At 41.8% G+C, this 17,877-nt stretch overlaps 1 protein-coding gene across 1 annotated transcript in view; it reads right to left on the minus strand.

Annotated features, from left to right (window-relative positions):
* Window positions 1-16,839: 16,839 nt before the first annotated feature.
* The window catches only part of WWTR1 (WW domain containing transcription regulator 1), a 118,074-nt gene continuing 117,036 nt past the window's right edge, over window positions 16,840-17,877 (minus strand). Inside the window, exon 6 of the mRNA XM_065410993.1 lies at window positions 16,840-17,024. Coding sequence (XP_065267065.1) covers window positions 16,840-17,024 — 185 coding nt within the window. The remainder of the gene's footprint in view (window positions 17,025-17,877) is intronic.

Consider the following 17,877-nt stretch of genomic DNA (forward strand, 5'->3'; position numbering starts at 1 on the left):
AGACAACGAAGACTGCAGAAATCTCTTCATATGAGGAGAATCCCTTTAGAGGCACTTCTTTTGTACGTTACTTGGTGAGCCATGTTCCTCTGCACACACTCTGACTAAGAAGGTCTAGAATGAGGGGCATTTCACGCTATTGCTACGAAGCCCTGACTGCCCTTCGCATGCCATTTAAATCCCACGTCCTAGAATGAATTAAGTGGCTGTTCAGCTATTCAACTTATATTTATTTTTGTAAAACAGCTTCCATTTGAAAAGAACCTCTTCAGAGTGGACGTTCATCATCTCTTATGAATTAGCTCTCTGACTGGGGATTGATGACTGTTTCTAATACAAGTTCAGTTGTAATTTAATTGTATCTGTTTCTTTTTTGACACTTATGAAATGAAAATGCGACAAAGCTGTAACTTTCTTTTCAACTCTAGAATAAAGTTTTATTTGTTTCTACATAGAAAAGTGAAGATTTCTGTGCTCCAGACCTGAGATCATTAAAATGCTATTTGTAAAAAGACTTTGTGTTATTAATGATTTTCATTTGAAGTCTAATGGGATTTTCCTTTTCCTTGACTGTGATTGACGCACAGCATCGATCCTGCACAACATGATTATTGTTTATTATTATTATCTGCACAAGGGCAAAAGCGATGAGCACACTGGGCGGTGTGGGATGCAATCCTGCAGGAATGAGTGTGTTGTTACCAAGCCCCCAAGTTATTCCTGACTCATATCAGGAATTAAGCCAAAAAGGGAAATACATAGCAATTAAATATGATGATGATGATTTTGCTTATTCCAACATTGTCTTAGTCGCCCACTATCTGTCTTACTCCAGTCACTTCAATCAGAGATGTAACCACAGACACACCTGAGCTAGTTTTGATTGATCTATCTTGAATAACAATAGCAGCGAATCTGCGGTGGCACCCGCTAGTGCAGGCTTGTACAGCCATTACTGCCTGGCTTCATTTCTGTAATTCATGCTAGCTAGATCAATGCTAGCTCGGGTACGTCTACACCCATGCTGGTGTCACATCTCTAATTGCATGGTAGACATAGACTATCAACTAATGAAGTCAGCACATGGGACTGGAGACTTACTGCTTACTGTGAGGACTTGTTCTTTTTTCTACTTGCAAAAGGCAAAACTGATAGCTACAAAGATAGCGACAACTCTGCATGCTGGTCATAGGAGACCAGTACTGCCCTTAGATGCAAGTCCCATAGAAGTCAATTGGCCAAATCCTGCAGTACTTGTTCAGTCAGAACTTCCACTGAAATCAAGAAACCAAGCCATACAGATCTTTCTCAGTCAAAATTCCCACGACAGTCAATGGGATGTTGATCAGAACAAGGACTACAGGATGTGGCCAGTAGGAGTTATGCCTGTGTATCTGGGCTTGAAATGTTTGCAGAAGGAACTATAATACTCTGCATAACCAATAACCTCATTTCACTAGAAGAAAAGGATTTTGTTTTCCCCCCTCAAAGGTATGGGAGAAGAAAAGATCCCACCTTGTCAGCTACTTCTCAATGAGTATTCTTCTTCATAGGCCAGGTCTACACTATAAACTTACATTGGTATAACTACGTCGCTCAGGGTGAGAAAATCCCGGTGTAGACAGTGCTAGGTTGACAGGAGGGCTTCTCCTTTCAGCATAGCTACCGCCTCTCGGGGAGGTGGATTAACTTTGCCAGTGAGAGAAGCTCTCCCATCAGCATAGTAATGTCTTCACTGAAGTACTACAACTGCAGCATTTTAAGTACAGACCTGCCCAAAGTCTCTTCTGCTCCGTTCAGAGCCCCTCCTCCACCACCCAGCCCTTTTGGCCCATTCAAGTCCCACTTGTCCTTTGCTCCCACACCTGTGCACTTCCCCATGCACCGTGTGCTTCTCTCACTTCCTGATGTTCCCCTTTGTCCGCAAATAGCTAAATACTTGTTGTAAGCCAAAGCCCCATGGCTGACATGAAGGAATTTGGCACCTATGTGCTACAGCAGCATTGGTAAGGTGCCTGAGTCCCATTTTCTGAAGCACCGTAGGCCCAGCTCCTCAGAGCCATTGAGGCTCCTCCTAACTTCACTGAAATCGGTGACAATCATTGGAAGCTAGGAGCCGCAATGTCTCTGAGAAGCTGGACTTTAGGAAACTGGGTGGCTGGCCCTTTAAGGGGAATGGGGCCCAGCCTCCCTTGCAGTGCTGCCAATGTCAGTGACTCTGTCCCTAGCAAAGGGAAAGCCCAGGGCCCCACAAAACCATAATCCGTCTCCGATAATACTGCACCTGTGACTGATCAGCTACCTCCCAGCTGAGATTAATCAGATAATATAAAAGCCTGCAGGTGGCTCAGTTGGGGGTGGAGAGTTGTTGTACTCATGTTAGCACCTATAGCAGGCTGATTCTCAGGCAAGTAGCTGGTGGGAACCTGTAAGGAATAGCTAAGACCCTGCAGAAGATCCTGGGTCCAGGGAAAAGACAGGATTTATATGTGGAATTTATGTTGAACTATTTCATTGTAAAGGATTGGCCTGAGAAAGAGGCCCTGAACCAGAATTTGGGTGTGGTGCCTTCCTGGCCTGGGAAATAAGACAACAGCCCCATTCACTTTCAATGCAATTTAGGCCCCCTAAGTGACTTTTGAAAAATGAGGCATGTCATTTAGGCACTCCCAAAAACTTTACTCAGTGAGATTATGGTTGACTGTCTTTGTGGCCAGATTTAGGGTGGACTATCAGCCCCTATTCTAACGTAGGTTTGTAGAGGTAAATGTTTTCAGGCCCTAGAAGAACTGTGGTTTTTGTATATCTCAGTAGCAACCTGACCAGTTGGTCATGGACTCTGTGAGAGAGCTCATCTACTGGAGTTCTTTCCTGGGCCAAAATGATAGTGGACAAAATGAAAGCCTAAAGAATTGTGATGGAGGAGACGTTGGGGGCAATAACTTACCATAGAAAGCTAAGTGGTACTGCACAGTGATGGTTTTAACAACTACTGTAACAGAGATCCAATTGCCAGAGGTAAAACTCACAAATAAGCTAATGTAACCCTGCTATGAACAAAGTTCTTTAGGAGATAAGATCTTTATTTTAAAGGAACATTGCAATGTTGGATTAGTGGTGGAAAGGCAGTGTTCCAGTGCCTCCTACCTCTTCCCCAGGGACCTGGTGTCTTTCCTACCAACCTCCAAAAAAATCTCTGATAGGAGAAGTTGCTCATTGACCTTAAAAACACCAGGGAAGGAGAGAGAACCAACAGCCATCAGGCTTCCTTCAAAAACATGTGACGGAAAGGAGGGGGTTCTGTGGCCTTGGGGCCTTAGAATGCCTATCAGCAGGGGTGAAAGTGAGCTGGTACAGGCTGGTATATCACAAGGTGAGCTGGTTTGTTTTTTTTTGGGGGGGGGGGGGGAGAAGGGGAGGAAAGATGGAGTTGGCAATTTGAGTGAGAGAACATGGGGGAAAAGTGATTCTGCTCTCCAAATTGAAGAGAGTGACTATCTTTTTCACCTCCCATTTTTTTTCCTTATCAGTATAATAGCAACATTAATGTAGCTGGAAGCCTGGGATCCAACTATGCCCCAACACTGCAATAATGAAGTGTGTATGTAAATCCACATAGGAACCAATTTTGTCTTCACTTCTATGGGAGCAGCTCAACAGGACTTAGATGGGAGTTTCAGTAACTACGAACAGAACCAGGCTCCTTCTGCATATAGAATATTACAGAATACAGGTAAACATGCCCTGCCTCCCCCAGCCATGCTGGAAGACTGATAATTAGTGTCTAACCTTGTTTTGAGAAGCAAGTTTGTTAATTCAGGAATATTAATCAAGTTTCTTTGGCAGAAACCTCGTGTGTGTGTGTTTGCTCAACAAGGTCTTTCAACTGAGTCTTGAACAATATTTCTGCTTTAATTCCATGTTAGGCCGCATTGCGCCTATGTCTTCTCATGACAGACCTGTTATAAAACTGTTTATTGATGAGTCATCTCCCAAGATTGTGATCTATGGAAAGCCTCATCCATTTAGGAGCGGGGAAGGCTCAACATTTTGGCCTCCCCAGATGGCAATTTAATAGTCCCACTTGCTGGCCTTCTGTGCTTGCTTTTCATCAGCTGCTCCACTGTAGGCCACTCTAAGAAAACTATGTCACACATGAGAAACCTGCAAGGGATTCCATGGAAATGCTTTGCCTCTGTGCAACTGTTAGTCCCACTTTTCCCTTGAGAATCCTTACTGGTAATGCTTATTGCCGCAGAGATCGTGCCTAGAGAAACTTTGAAGACATTCCTGTGAATCCTGCATTTCAGTTGCAATCTTTTCTAGCAGGGCCTCAAAGTTCATCTTTATCTTTAGCATCAACAATAAAGCTTTTTGCTGTTTCTTCTCAAGCTTTTTAAAAAAGAATTCTTTCACGTGTGATGACTAGAATTGTGCATAATGCGCACACAGCATAACCACGTCTGAGTTTCTTTACGGGGTTTCCCAGATTTGTCTGCCTGCCTGCCCAGATTTTCAGATTTCATGACAAGAAAACTAGGCTGATCACAGTTAACTTCAGGCCGGCCCAAGCACTCTGTTCCTCCGTAGTTCTAGTCAGTGTCCCTTTCACAGCCGTGCCACTTGTGCCCCGGCACCTACAGCTGCAGCCGCACCGAAAGAAAGTTCTGAGATTTCAGCGGTGGTTCTGCATGTCTGTCTCAGGAAGAAAGGATGAAGTTAAGCAGCCAAGAAATGCTTCTTTGTTCAAAGATGGGGGAAGGCTGCAAAATTGGGGTGTGTGTAAAAAGGAAAAAGGCACCTTTTCCACCCACTAGCCCTACTCACCCAGTGCTGTCAAAACCTTGCCCTTCCACTCACCTCTGACAAACATTTATGAAAATGCTCCTTAAGGAAGTACCCAGAAAGGCCCCAAACCAGTTCTTTTCAGTTTACTCCTATGCTATCTGCATATGCAAATCTTTGTCTCAGTTTCATTTCCAGAGCTGAGCTGTCAGCAGAAGGCACCAGGTAATTCCTTTCCAGCTACATTTGGCCAGTGGGTTCTAGATAAGATGCCGCCTTCTATCGTCAATAGTGTGTCGAACACCACTGCATCCATTCCCCAATGCTCAGATGAAAGCCTGGGGCATGTGCCAGGAGCACTTTTAACCTGCAGATTTTTCTAGCTTGGTAACCTTCTGGCATGTGGTGTTGTCTCAGGGGGAAAACAAAAGGAAGAAAGAGAATGGAAAGTGTAGTAGGAGTGAAAGCGCAGAGGAGCAAGTCAGAGCTGCAAGGAATAGCCTGTAAGGGCTGAGTGTGGCCATAAGAAGTGAAAATAACAGGAGTACTTGTGGCACCTTAGAGACTAACAAATTTATTAGAGCATAAGCTTTCGTGGGCTACAACCCACTTCTTCGGATGCATATAGAGTGAACCATATATTGAGGAGATATATATACACACACATACAGAGAGCATGAACAGGTGGGAGTTGTCTTACCAACTCTGAGAGGCCAATTAAGTAAGAGAAAAAAAACTTTTGAAGTGATAATCAAGATGGTTCAGTACAGACAGTTTGATAAGAAGCAAGTGTGAAAATACTTACAAGGGGAGATAGATTCAATGTTTGTAATGGCTCAGCCATTCCCAATCCCTATTTAGCCCTGAGTTGATTGTGTCTAGTTTGCATATCAATTCCAGCTCAGCAGTCTCTCGTTGGAGTCTGTTTTTGAAGTTTTTCTGTTTTAAGATAGCCACCCGCAGGTCTGTCAAAGAATGGCCAGACAGGTTAAAGTGTTCTCCCACTGGTTTTTGAGTATTATGATTCCTGATGTCAGATTTGTGTCCATTAATTCTTTTGCGTAGAGACTGTCCGGTTTGGCCAATGTACATGGCAGAGGGGCATTGCTGGCACATGATGGCATATATCACATTGGTAGATGTGCAGGTGAACGAGCCACTGATGGTATAGCTGATGTGATTAGGCCCTATGATGGTGTCACTTGAATAGATATGTGGACAGAGTTGGCATCGGGCTTTGTTACAAGGATAGGTTCCTGGGTCAGTGTTTTTGTTCAGTGATGTGTGGTTGCTGGTGAGTATTTGCTTTAGGTTGGGGGGTTGTCTGTAAGCGAGGACAGGTCTGTCTCCCAAGATCTGTGAGAGTAAAGGATCATCTTTCAGGATAGGTTGTAGATCTCTGATGATGCGCTGGAGAGGTTTTAGTTGGGGGCTGAAGGTGACAGCTAGTGGTGTTCTGTTATTTTCTTTGTTGGCCCTGTCTTGTAGGAGGTGACTTCTGGGTACTCGTCTGGCTCTGTCAATCTGTTTTTTCACTTCAGCAGGTGGGTATTGTAGTTTTAAGAATGCTTGATAGAGATCTTGTAGGTGCTTGTCTCTATCTGAGGGATTGGAGCAAATGCGGTTATATCTTAGAGCTTGGCTGTAGACAATGGATCGTGTGGTGTGTCCTGGATGGAAGCTGGAGGCATGTAGGTAAGTGTAGCGGTCAGTAGGTTTCCGGTACAGGGTGGTATTTATGTGACCATCGCTTATTAGCACAGTAGTGTCCAGGAAATGGACCGCTTGTGTGGATTGATCTAGGCTGAGGTTGATGGTGGGATGGAAATTATTGTCTGTCCTATCTCGGGGCCTCTCCTTTTGTCCCTCCAGACCCACGAACATGATACAGTTCTGCGGTGACCTAGAATCCTACTTTCGACGTCTCCGACTCAAAGAATATTTCCAACATACCTCTGAACAGCATACTAACCCACAGAATCCCCCCTACCAGCACTACAAACAAAAGGATTCTGCGTGGACTCCTCCGGACGGTCGAAACAACAGACTGGATTTCTACATAGATTGCTTCCGTCAACGTGCAAAGGCTGAAATTGTGGATAAGCAACATCACTTGCCCCATAACCTCAGCCATGCTGAACACAACGCCATCTACAGCCTCAGAAACAACCCTGACATCATTATCAAAAAGGCTGACAAAGGAGGTGCTGTCGTCATCATGAATAAATTGGAATATGACCAAGAGGCTGCTAGACAGCTCTCTAACACCACATTCTACAGGCCATTATCCTCTGATCCCACTGAGGATTACCTAAAGAAACTACACCATCTGCTAAAAAAACTCCCTGACAAAGCAAAGGAACAAATCTGTACAGACACATGCCTAGAACCCCGACCAGGGACATTCTATTTACTACCCAAGATCCATAAACCTGGAAATCCTGGACGCCCCATCATCTCAGGCATTGGCACCCTAACATCAGGCTTGTCTGGTTATGTGGACTCTCTCCTCAGACCCTACGCTACCAGCACTCCTAGCTATCTTCGAGATACTACTGACTTCCTGAGGAAACTAGAATCCATCGGTGATCTTCCAGAAAACACCATCCTGGCCACTATGGACGTAGAAGCCCTCTACACCAATATTCCACACACAGATGGACTACAAGCTATCAGGAACAGTATCCCCGATAATGTCACAGCTAACCTAGTGGCTGAACTCTGTGACTTTGTCCTCACCCACAACTATTTCACATTTGGGGACAATATATACCTTCAAGTCAGCGGCACTGCTATGGGTACCCGCATGGCCCCGCAGTATGCCAACATTTTTATGGCTGACTTAGAACAACGCTTCCTTAGCTCTCGTCCCCTAACGCCCCTACTCTACTTGCGCTACATTGATGACATCTTCATCATCTGGACCCATGGAAAAGAAGCCCTTGAGGAATTCCACCATGATTTCAATAATTTCCATCCCACCATCAACCTCAGCCTAGATCAATCCACACAAGCGGTCCATTTCCTGGACACTACTGTGCTAATAAGCGATGGTCACATAAATACCACCCTGTACCGGAAACCTACTGACCGCTACACTTACCTACATGCCTCCAGCTTCCATCCAGGACACACCACACGATCCATTGTCTACAGCCAAGCTCTAAGATATAACCGCATTTGCTCCAATCCCTCAGATAGAGACAAGCACCTACAAGATCTCTATCAAGCATTCTTAAAACTACAATACCCACCTGCTGAAGTGAAAAAACAGATTGACAGAGCCAGACGAGTACCCAGAAGTCACCTCCTACAAGACAGGGCCAACAAAGAAAATAACAGAACACCACTAGCTGTCACCTTCAGCCCCCAACTAAAACCTCTCCAGCGCATCATCAGAGATCTACAACCTATCCTGAAAGATGATCCTTTACTCTCACAGATCTTGGGAGACAGACCTGTCCTCGCTTACAGACAACCCCCCAACCTAAAGCAAATACTCACCAGCAACCACACATCACTGAACAAAAACACTGACCCAGGAACCTATCCTTGTAACAAAGCCCGATGCCAACTCTGTCCACATATCTATTCAAGTGACACCATCATAGGGCCTAATCACATCAGCTATACCATCAGTGGCTCGTTCACCTGCACATCTACCAATGTGATATATGCCATCATGTGCCAGCAATGCCCCTCTGCCATGTACATTGGCCAAACCGGACAGTCTCTACGCAAAAGAATTAATGGACACAAATCTGACATCAGGAATCATAATACTCAAAAACCAGTGGGAGAACACTTTAACCTGTCTGGCCATTCTTTGACAGACCTGCGGGTGGCTATCTTAAAACAGAAAAACTTCAAAAACAGACTCCAACGAGAGACTGCTGAGCTGGAATTGATATGCAAACTAGACACAATCAACTCAGGGCTAAATAGGGATTGGGAATGGCTGAGCCATTACAAACATTGAATCTATCTCCCCTTGTAAGTATTTTCACACTTGCTTCTTATCAAACTGTCTGTACTGAACCATCTTGATTATCACTTCAAAAGTTTTTTTTCTCTTACTTAATTGGCCTCTCAGAGTTGGTAAGACAACTCCCACCTGTTCATGCTCTCTGTATGTGTGTGTATATATATCTCCTCAATATATGGTTCACTCTATATGCATCCGAAGAAGTGGGTTGTAGCCCACGAAAGCTTATGCTCTAATAAATTTGTTAGTCTCTAAGGTGCCACAAGTACTCCTGTTATTTTTGCGGATACAGACTAACACGGCTGCTACTCTGAAACCTGTCATAAGAAGTGAGACACTGGCAGGTCCCTCTTGCTAGGGAGTCTTTGTCTCTCATAAGTGGTGCTTCACTCACGAGGGGCCTTTTCTTCTTTGTTCGTCTGCTTACAAAAAATGGATTTTAAAACATTTATTCAGGCTGTTGTGATCAGTGATTGTACATAATTATTGGGTGTCATTGGGTTTACTAGCTGGATCACAGCAGTTCTTGCCATATACCCCACTAAAAGGGCTGGGGTGTGGGTTTTTTTTTTTTTAAACCTTTAGTGCTGCCAGAAAACACTTCCATGGAAACTTGTCAGGGACTGAGTCATCCTGGGACTTTGTCTTTACCCCACATTCTGTTCTCTCACACTTTTATTCATGGAGATGGCTACGATGCACATTTGCTTGTTGGTCACCGGTGTGCCTTAGGGCATGGCTGTCAGGCCATGAGACGTTTACAAGCATAACATACACTTGAAGTGTCATTTCTTTTGCAAGAGTTCTTTTGCAGTGATAATGCAGTTACAAGTAATATCACATGCTGCTGGACACAGCCACACCTGTTAACAATTCTGAGCTGGAAAGGAATATCAGCTAATAGCTGCCAGAATTCACCAATCAGCACCTATGTATCTTTGCGTGGCAGACACCTATTTTGCCATTTCATTAGGATCATGTGCACTGCAGTGGCTTTCAGCACCTACACTAGGAACACCACGCCAGGAGCACCTACTTGCAGGTTGGTTTCCTGATGGACGTTATCGACATTTCAGCACAGGGGGCTGCAAATGCCAATAGCAAGAGCAGTGTCTGGTGAGAAATAATAGTGCATTGTTGAAGCTGTTAGATGAAGATTTTACGGAAATCCCCATCATATTAGCACAATCTTCTCCCAGTGGAACACCTTTGGTTCCAGTTCAATTTCACATATTCTCTCCTCTTGCAGTCTGTGGAAAAAGTGATTTGAAAGCTCTGCAAGTTAAAATTCATCAAGTTTCAGAGCTATGCTATTCTATTCAGGTTCTTATTGCATGCCCATCACCATGGTATCCAAGCCCCTTCTCCATTCAGGGCTAGGGGCTTGTGCCCACGTTGTGTGAATAGAGGGTCCATCCACATAGATCTCAGGCAGACAAGCTCGGTCTTAGCTCCTGCAGCTCTCTGGCGGCACAGCTCAACTATGTTGCCATTGGCTTCCCCACTGCAACCTACATCTCTCCCTGAGCAGGGAAGAAGCCATGAATGGGGAACTAATGCCACACTAGATTCTCGGGAATTAAGGCACTGTAAAATAAGAACATTAGCCTGATTTAACAGATGTGAATGACTGGAAACTGATGCTATTGGCTTTTGGCTAACATGGCCATTTTAAAGGAAACACAAGCATCTTTCGTTGGGTAATTGTTCCCTCTGAACTTCAGAAACAAAACTTCTGAAAAGACTCACCAATAAAGTAACATATAGATCGCCCGATAAATGACATTATGCTGATTATTGTATTCAACTTGGTGCACCTGGAGTACTAAATACAAATGGAGAGATACAGCATTTGACCATCCCGGTGTACCAGCCTCATCAGCGGATTTCCCTGATGGGCCACGTGCCAAAGGTTGCCGATCCCTGTTCTAGGGTATAAGCTGTCATTGCTTCTCCAGTTCTTCTGTGCTCCCATGTCCTCCAATTCTCTCACTACTCTTTCTTTCTGCCCCTCACTTCTTTGTTTCTCCTTGCATTTTATTCTTGTCTCATAGTTCTATCCATGTCTGAACTAAAATCTGCCCATCCCCTTCCTTGCCTTAATTTTACCTGGCACTTTGCCTCTGTCTTCACTGATCAGCCCCCAATTGTTACTGAATTTACATTAGAAATATTGGTGCGATTCCCTTAAGAGGTAACTTGAGGTGAACCACACCACAGAAGTCTAATGGACTGCCAGTTATGACATATGCCATAAGGAACTGGAACTAGACACCAAGAAGCATGGATACTGTGTTCCCTTGGAAATCCAAAGTCAACTGGCCCACCTGTTTCTTATCTGTGTCCTGTAGGATTGATGCATTCCCCATGACTTTGAGACGCCCTAAGGTCAAATGCAGCTCTGATTACAAAAGGAAATGCAAGTGTGAGTCTTGTCTTAGTCTCTGGTGGAGATTAGCTCACATCACATAATTATCGCACAATTGGGCTCATTAGGAGCTTCTGCTAGATACCATCTACAGTTTCATGTTGGATATTCATTAGTCCAACTCAGATTTATATTATTAATGGCATTAAACATTTGCACTGTGCAGTTACCCATCACTTTACAGATCACAGATAAGACACATTCCTTGCTCCCAAGACAAGACCTATCAGGCACAGGACAGCTGTTAACCTTTAATGAAAAGATACGTGTAAGATAGTTACATCAACAGGTGCTAGAGTAAAGGATGATATCACATTCCATAGTAGCACAGTGGAGCAGATGGATGCTGCAGCTGTTTCCAGCTACCTTTGATGTCATAATTTTATAACTGCTTGTGCAATGCATTATTAAGGCCCCTCTTTTTTTATTAATGCAAGTCACAGTAAATGGATTCTATCCTATTTGACATATTTGTGAACAGCTTACCAGGCTACAGTGCTTGAAGTACTTTACATTCCTCTGGTGTAGAATTAGAGTACATAAGTAGTATTTGCTGTAGACAAAGGGCACAGAATCAGGGTTTCAGGAAAACAGCCTTAGGAAAAAAGATGTGGTTGAGATTCAGAAAGGCTAAGGGATTTGAGAAAGCCAGTCTAACAAGCAAATTGTTTGGGGGATCCTTCTGTTTTCCTTCACCCAGTGGTCAGCATGTATATGTTAAGTTCTAACTACTTTTTTAAAATTATCACCTTCAAAGCACCTTTCCAAAATAGTTACTTAAGCCTCACAACACCCCTGTGAGATAGAGAGGAAGAGAAATTGTTTACTCAGCTGTTAATTAGGGAAAACATTATGTGATTTGCCAATGAGAGAATCTGGATTAAGTCTCAGGAGCTCCTGGCTCACAGGCATGTGTTCAGATCACTAGTCCAAATCACCAATAGCACTTCTGTTATAGTTGGTGGCACAATGTGTTAATGCATTAGCCAATCACTCTGGGATCAAATCCTGATTTCATTCACAAATGGGGTAGACTCGTAGTTCCTGTTGTGAATGTTTAACCACATCATAAAGTAACCCCCACGTTTTCCAAAACTGGTAGTCTTTGACCAAGAGTCTCAGGATTAGAATGCAGTGTTTTGCAGATCATGCATTAGCACAGGGGTAATTTGGGAAAATTTGTATACTGCTTGTTCATAATAGGATTAAAGCCAAGCAGGCTATAAGGGCTTCATTTTCATGAGCACTGAATTCAGACCTGGCACTTTGCCTCTGTCTTCACTGATAAGCCCTTACATTACAGATCTTCAAGTTCATTAGGTAGGCTGAGCTGTAATCATTGGAAGGTACGGCTTCATTTTATCTTTAAATATTGGCTCTAACTAATGGCTAATGAAGGCAGCGCTTTAAGAATGGTCCTTTGCCACGGCAGCGCTTTAACATTGCTGCCCCTTCCCCCCCGCCTCCCACCCCCTGTCGGCAGCCTTGCCGGTATGGACCCTACCGTATGAGAGCAACATACGCCACAACACAGTTGTATGAGTGCAGTAACTGATTTTACAAGATACACCATGTTATGCACTTCACCCACATATCAGAGTGCAGGATATATGGCCTGGAAGCACGGGGAAGTCGAAGTTCACAAGCATGTGTTTAGAACAATTTCAGTATTCGTCTTAACAACACATGGTAGATAAAGGCCAGATTTTCAAATGTAGGCCTGGAGCATACAAGCTCATTGACTTGTCTTCAGCAAATGATGAAAAATATTCTGTTAATGTGAAATTCACGTCCTGGGCAGAGGGGCAGCCCCAGGCCACTGCACCACTTACACTGTATTGTGAGGGCTTAAGTGGTACATAGACCTTAGGGTGGTGGTCCTCTCTGGAAATGAAATTCATTGAGTGACATTGTAGTGAAGCACTAATAGTGGTGAGTTAGGAGGTGGTGTGGGGACAAATGGGTAGTGTGCCTCTGGGATGCATGTTGGATGTGGCATGGGTGGGTGTAACCAGGATATCTATCACCTAATACCTACTCATAGCTATTAATAACCTGAACCATAATTCTGTATATTAAGGTTTCTTTTGCTAAATGTTGGCCACTTAAGCCAAAGGTAATCTCTTTCCACAGAACTGCTTCTTTACTTTATTCCAAGTGGAGTTACACAATGCACAGCAAGTTCTAAAATCCTCCAGAGAAATAATAATAAAAAAAATTTGTACGGAACAAAAATGCAGCCAAAAGCTTTAATTCATTTATTTATTTTCTCTTGTATAAGATCAAAGAAATAAAAACCAGAACCAAACTCTGGGTACAATAGTTTGATCTGATTGATTCTGATGCATACCCTCTGTATGCAAAATAACCTAAATTAAAAACAACTGCTCACACATCATAACATAAAATTAGAAAGTAAATAAAAAAGTTAAAGTATTAGCACATACATGGATGCAGTGTATTAAGAAACAGTTTGTTTCATCACCCATTTCCCCATATTCAAAAGACATTTTAAACTCTCCCAGCCCCCCAAAACACCCCAGCATTTGTTTTCATAGTCAACCCACCCTCCCCAAAAAGTTACATTCTAATAGTGTTATCAGAATACAAGTTGTAATTAACATCCTATTACTCCGTAGCCCCAACATTAATGTATGTCACTCTCAGTGATGGTCAACAGTACAACTGTCCCACTAGCATATTTACTGTATTGAGACAAGTAGACAGTGTGAATTCAGTAAAATAAATGTAATTTCACAAATCGAAATAATAGTGAAATATTGTAAAAAATTAAATTGTTTCAATAGAATTACAAATACATATGCTTTTTGAATACTTATACTTCTGTCACAGCCTGTTTTTAAAGTCAGAAAACTCCTTGAAAGGAGGACTTCACAACAAACAGGATAGTATGGGGGTGGGGGAGAGTGTTTGTGCATGTGATCCAGCACATACTCTCTGTAGAAAAAAGAACACGTTGTGGTGTAAAAAAGTACTTTATCTTCACCATCATTTGATTCAGAATGAAAAAAGGTTTGACCTAACTTACAGGCAGTTGCTTTACAGTAGCAATAATGGTTTACATAGCACCTTTCCATTCAACTCTGCTGCTGTTTTATGATCACAGGAATATGAAAACAATTACAAAATGTAATGTTTCTGGGCCTTATTCTCTTCACTCAACCCTCCCGACCTACACCAGTATACATGTGGAGAAGCAGGCACCAGCTTTAGAATTCTGCTCTGTGGATCTTTGTTTTTTATGACAAAAAACAAAACAAAAAACAATTAAAAACATTGACTTACTAGTAAATGCTTACACTAATTTTTCTAAACTTTAATTATAAGATTGACTGAATCATGGTAGGGTTCAGATCCCCTGGTGTAAATTGTACTATTAAGCCAGTGACTTCAATGGAGCTTAACTGATCATACAGCAGCTGAGGATTTGGCTTTAAAAGTTTTACTGTCAAAATCAGATACCATAAATCCCAAATTATCTGACTATATAAAGCCATTTGTGTAACTAAAAGAACAAAACCGTAGGACCATCTGATTTTCATTTAAGTTTATAACCTGAAACATGATTCATGATAATACAGTAACAACGTTCAGCCCCATTCGGTCCCTTGTTTGTTCAGAAAGATAATTTCCAATATCTTAATGATTAGTTCTAACATAAGTGGGGGGGAAAAAATAAAACAATGCCCATTCAGCGATATTCTGTGCAGATGCAACTCTGCCTCCTCATCCCGTGTTATATTAAAATATATATATAAAGAACTAGTCTTCTCTGTATAATAGAACTTCATTGGGTAGGTCTCTCCCCTCTCCTGCTTAAAAGACAAGACAGATTCCATGCCACTGTGGTAACATGCAACTAAGCAGCTCTTCTCTCACAAGGAAGTTTCTTGTATTGGGTTCATGGTATGGTATTGTTTAAGTGAACACAGCTGGTTCTTCTTACATGTGTGTCCCTATCTGCAGCCATCCTTCCCTCTCAGGTACGGTTATTATTTTCTGTTACATAATCATTCACCTTTCCAATCTAGTCCATATTTTTGCCACTTCATCTCTAACCCTTTCACCTGCCTCTTTCCCAACACAATTCTTTAGTGTCCAATATTCTGGTGCACAGATATAATCTTATGGATTAGACCTGACAAACAGACATTTACACTGAGTGCTACATCTCTTGCTTTCCCCACATAAACTGGATCAAGCTCAGAGACTTGTATTAATGCCTTTCATAAACAGATACATTTTTTTTCAAAATAAAAAGCTTAAATTCATAGATTATAAATAATAATAAGTTCAAAATACTTAAGAATTTCAGGACTTCATTTGCATTTCAGGGAAACTTTGCATGCTTTGTGTCCTTGATGCTTTCTCAGCCCCAAACATTTGAAAAAGAAACCTTTATAGGATATACAGTAGATATGAATATACAGGATAGTATGCCATGTGTCTTGTATACCAACTCTAGCAAGCAACAAGGATTAGGATTTTAGCAACTTTACCAGACATACAAGCACCTGCCTGGTTATCACTGATCTGATAAAGTGACCATCTGTTTACAAGTATTCAGTTACCTGTACAGTTTCATTGATATTGTCAGTTAAAAAACACTACTACTGAAAACAAGAAGTACAAGGCTTTTTTTTCTTTTTTTTTTTTAAACTGCTTATGGTATTGTCAAGTTGTGCCACTCTTTTCTGTCCTGATTTTTAAGTATATTTTTGCAGTTGTCAAAAATAGAGTTGCCACAGATTTATTTAAAAAAATGTGTTCATGTATTTAGTTATAAAATTGTAGTGCTTAATAAAATAAACATCAAAATCTAAGATGCATTTTTTTAAAAGTACATGTTTATGATTTTTTTAAGGCGGTAGTTAGTACCAATCTGGTTATTTTACAATCTTATTGTAGTGTCAAACTGTTACTGAACCACTCAGCTACTTTCAAATTGGAAGTATTTATCTGGAAGCTATACAGTAATATACTGAAAATAAACTGCAATAGTACGGTTTGTGCCTTTGCAAATGTATAATAAGGATTATCATAGTTGCTATGGAATCAGAATTATTCTGTATTCCATACTGCATAATCTTACTAATAATACAATGATTTTAAAGCTCAAAGCTCAAGTTAAATAGATAAAAAAGCATTTGGTACTATTGTCATAAATATAATTATAAAACTGCACTTGTGGTCTGATTCTGTGCAGGTGTTTTTGAACCAAGCTGCCTATGTGTGGTCAGCTTTTTTGGTTCATTAAGAGTCGTAATTTTCACTGAGAGCCCATGAGTTTAATCATGGACACAGATCTCTATCCCATACTCTGCCCATCTGCGATTCCCATCCCCCCAAAAAGAAACACTTCTATATGATCTGTAAAGGAAACACAGGTTACAGATGTGTACAAGCAGTTCTTGAAAAACAGAAAGAAATATATATTTTATATTTAAATTACTGTCAATCAAATTCAGGCACAGGTTAAATTGACCATAAAGGTGATATAGCAAGTCATTAAGGCAGCAAGTGTATATCTGAAGATTTTCAGATGCTCTACCTCTATTTCAAGAGGGAAAGGAAATGTTGGCTTGTATTAAGGGCTGAATCAGCACTGAGTGATTATTAATTACAGCCAGGTGAGGAACGGCTCACTCTTGTTGAGTACGGACTCCACATCATTGAGGATAGGGATCAGGTCTTCAGACTCTAAAGTCCCAAGGTCTACATTTGTTCCTGGAAGACAGTCGAGGAAATCAGGGAAACGTGTCTGTTGCGAACTTACATTCATGGGAGTCTGCGCCACAGTTTCGCCTGTAAAAGAAAGAAGAATCGTAGAGATGCTGGCTCCCTTCTAAAAATGATTCTAAAACAATGCACACGCTGAAAATCGTAGGCACACTTCCCCTTCCCCCCCTCCCCGCCTCCCACAATCACCGCATTACAAGTATCTTCTATAAACACTACCGTCAAGTCTCCTTTGCTTACAGAAAAGCATATCCAGAGAAGGATTTCTCTTTTGTTGTGCTTCAAAAGCACAAAAAAGTTCTTTTGAACAGTATTTGAATAAGCAGCCTCTGTCCCCTCACTTAAGCAGTACAGTGAAATTCATCCCTGTGCAGAGGGCTAATGGAGTCAAACCCCACTTGAGCATTGTGCTCTGGCTCTCTGCACAGGAGTGAATTTCATCCATAGCCCATAGTTCAAACTAAGGCTAATGACTGTTTTACAGGAACTTTCCTTTGCAATATTATTACTCTATTTTTTGGGCTCAATTAACAATAATGAACAGTAAAATAATTAAGGGCATGACTGTGTACTCACTGCACACCCAGAACTCCCACTGATTCCAAAGGGAGTCTTGAGTCCCATTGACTTCACTCACTTATTTCAGTAGCTGGAAAGAACTGATGTGTTTACTAATCATTTACTTTCATCTTTTAAACAATGTGAAGATAGTAATACTAAAAAAATCAATATCTAAATGAACTGGACACATGTTTGGAAAGGAAATCCCAATGCAATTGTTCTTCTTAGGAGACTGTTCTCATGATGCAATGAATTCCCACAGAACTAGATAATGCAGAGATGTGGAAGAGCTAAAACCAATTCACCTAGGATTAGATTCTGCCATGCTTACTCATGTGGGGGTAGTACTTTATTCCCT

This window comes from Emys orbicularis, chromosome 9 (genome assembly GCF_028017835.1).
Source record: "Emys orbicularis isolate rEmyOrb1 chromosome 9, rEmyOrb1.hap1, whole genome shotgun sequence".
Lineage (NCBI taxonomy): Eukaryota > Metazoa > Chordata > Testudines > Emydidae > Emys > Emys orbicularis.